The sequence below is a fragment of the Gekko japonicus genome, unplaced genomic scaffold, assembly GCF_001447785.1.
Source record: "Gekko japonicus isolate JY-2015 unplaced genomic scaffold, Gekko_japonicus_V1.1 scaffold31845, whole genome shotgun sequence".
In the NCBI taxonomy this organism is placed as follows: Eukaryota; Metazoa; Chordata; class Lepidosauria; order Squamata; family Gekkonidae; genus Gekko; species Gekko japonicus.
In genome coordinates this window covers 1-1,155 of record NW_015195386.1, presented here as the reverse complement: position 1 = coordinate 1,155, position 1,155 = coordinate 1, and the positions used below count along the sequence as shown (strand labels likewise).

General features: G+C 48.4%; 1 protein-coding gene across 1 annotated transcript; it reads left to right on the top strand.

The window, feature by feature from the left end:
* Nucleotides 1–555: 555 nt before the first annotated feature.
* LOC107125025 (26S proteasome non-ATPase regulatory subunit 10-like) lies at nt 556–962 on the top strand (the record flags this gene model as incomplete). The annotated part of the gene is made up of 2 exons (XM_015428502.1): nt 556–702; nt 796–962. Coding segments are annotated over 2 exons (314 nt in total), but the record flags the coding sequence as incomplete, so codon positions are not given.
* Between the last annotated feature and the right edge of the window lie 193 nt (nt 963–1,155).

Genomic DNA, 1,155 nt, shown 5'->3' with positions numbered 1-1,155 from the left:
CACTTATGCCAAGAACTTACCAAGGCAAGCCACTGTCAAGCCTCAGTTTTCATCCCGCACCCTCCAGGGCTCTTGTAAGCAGTGTTCCCTCTAAGCTGAGTTAGTGTGAGCTAGCTCACAGTTTTTTAGCCTCCGGCTCACACATTTTTGTCTTAGCCCAGGAAGGATGATTCCAGAGCAAACTTAAGTTATTCAGTAGCCAATTCACCTGCTCACAACTTATGCCAAGAACTTACCAAGGCAAGTCACTGTCAAGCCTCACTTTTCATCCCGCACCCTCCAGGGCTTTTGTAAGGATAGCTGAGTTTCTGTATCTGAAATGTGTTGAATCGCGTGTCCTGCGTACATGGGAAACAGTACTGCTATTACTGTCGGTTTCTTCTTTCGCTTAGCAGTCTTATAAAACAAGTCGTTAATTTTCCTTCTGCTTAGGGACAGAGACGAATTCTTTTGCTAGGGCAGGGAACTGGGGTCATTTCTTTGTAACCAAAAACTACCCCCTTTCCCTCCTCCCAACTTGTAAGAGTTTGCGCCTTATTTTCTTGGCACCTTCAGGCTGGCTGGAGTCCTCTGCATATTGCAGCATCGGCTGGTCGAGATGAGATTGTGAAAGCGCTGATCAAGAAAGGCGCCCAGGTGAACGCTGTCAATCAGAACGGCTGCACGCCTCTGCATTACGCGGCCTCGAAGAACAAGCAGGAGGTAAGCGAGTCCGTGCGCTGCGCCCCTCCTCCCCCACCCCCTGGCACGAAATGCCCAGTGGCACACACTTTTCCTCACCTTTGTCATGATTAGATCGCACAGATGCTGTTAGAGCATAAAGCGAATCCAGACGCCAAGGATCACTTGGAATCGACTCCACTCCATAGAGCAGCAGCCAAAGGAAATCTAAAAATGATCCAGATCCTTTTGAAGCACAAAGCCTCGGCCAACCTACAGGATTCAGAGGGAAACACTGCTCTGTACGTATGAATGTACTTGTGGTATATCCTAGTTCTAGTCTGTTTGAATGTCTGGCCGATCCCTTTCAATGCGAGGATATTCATGTGGCCTCCCTTAGCAGCACTTTAGAGTACAAGTATAATACCTTTTACCAACAACTAGTTCGTCCCGGCCGCTCTTCGACTTTTCCAGGCCACAGTAGTCTCTCGCTAT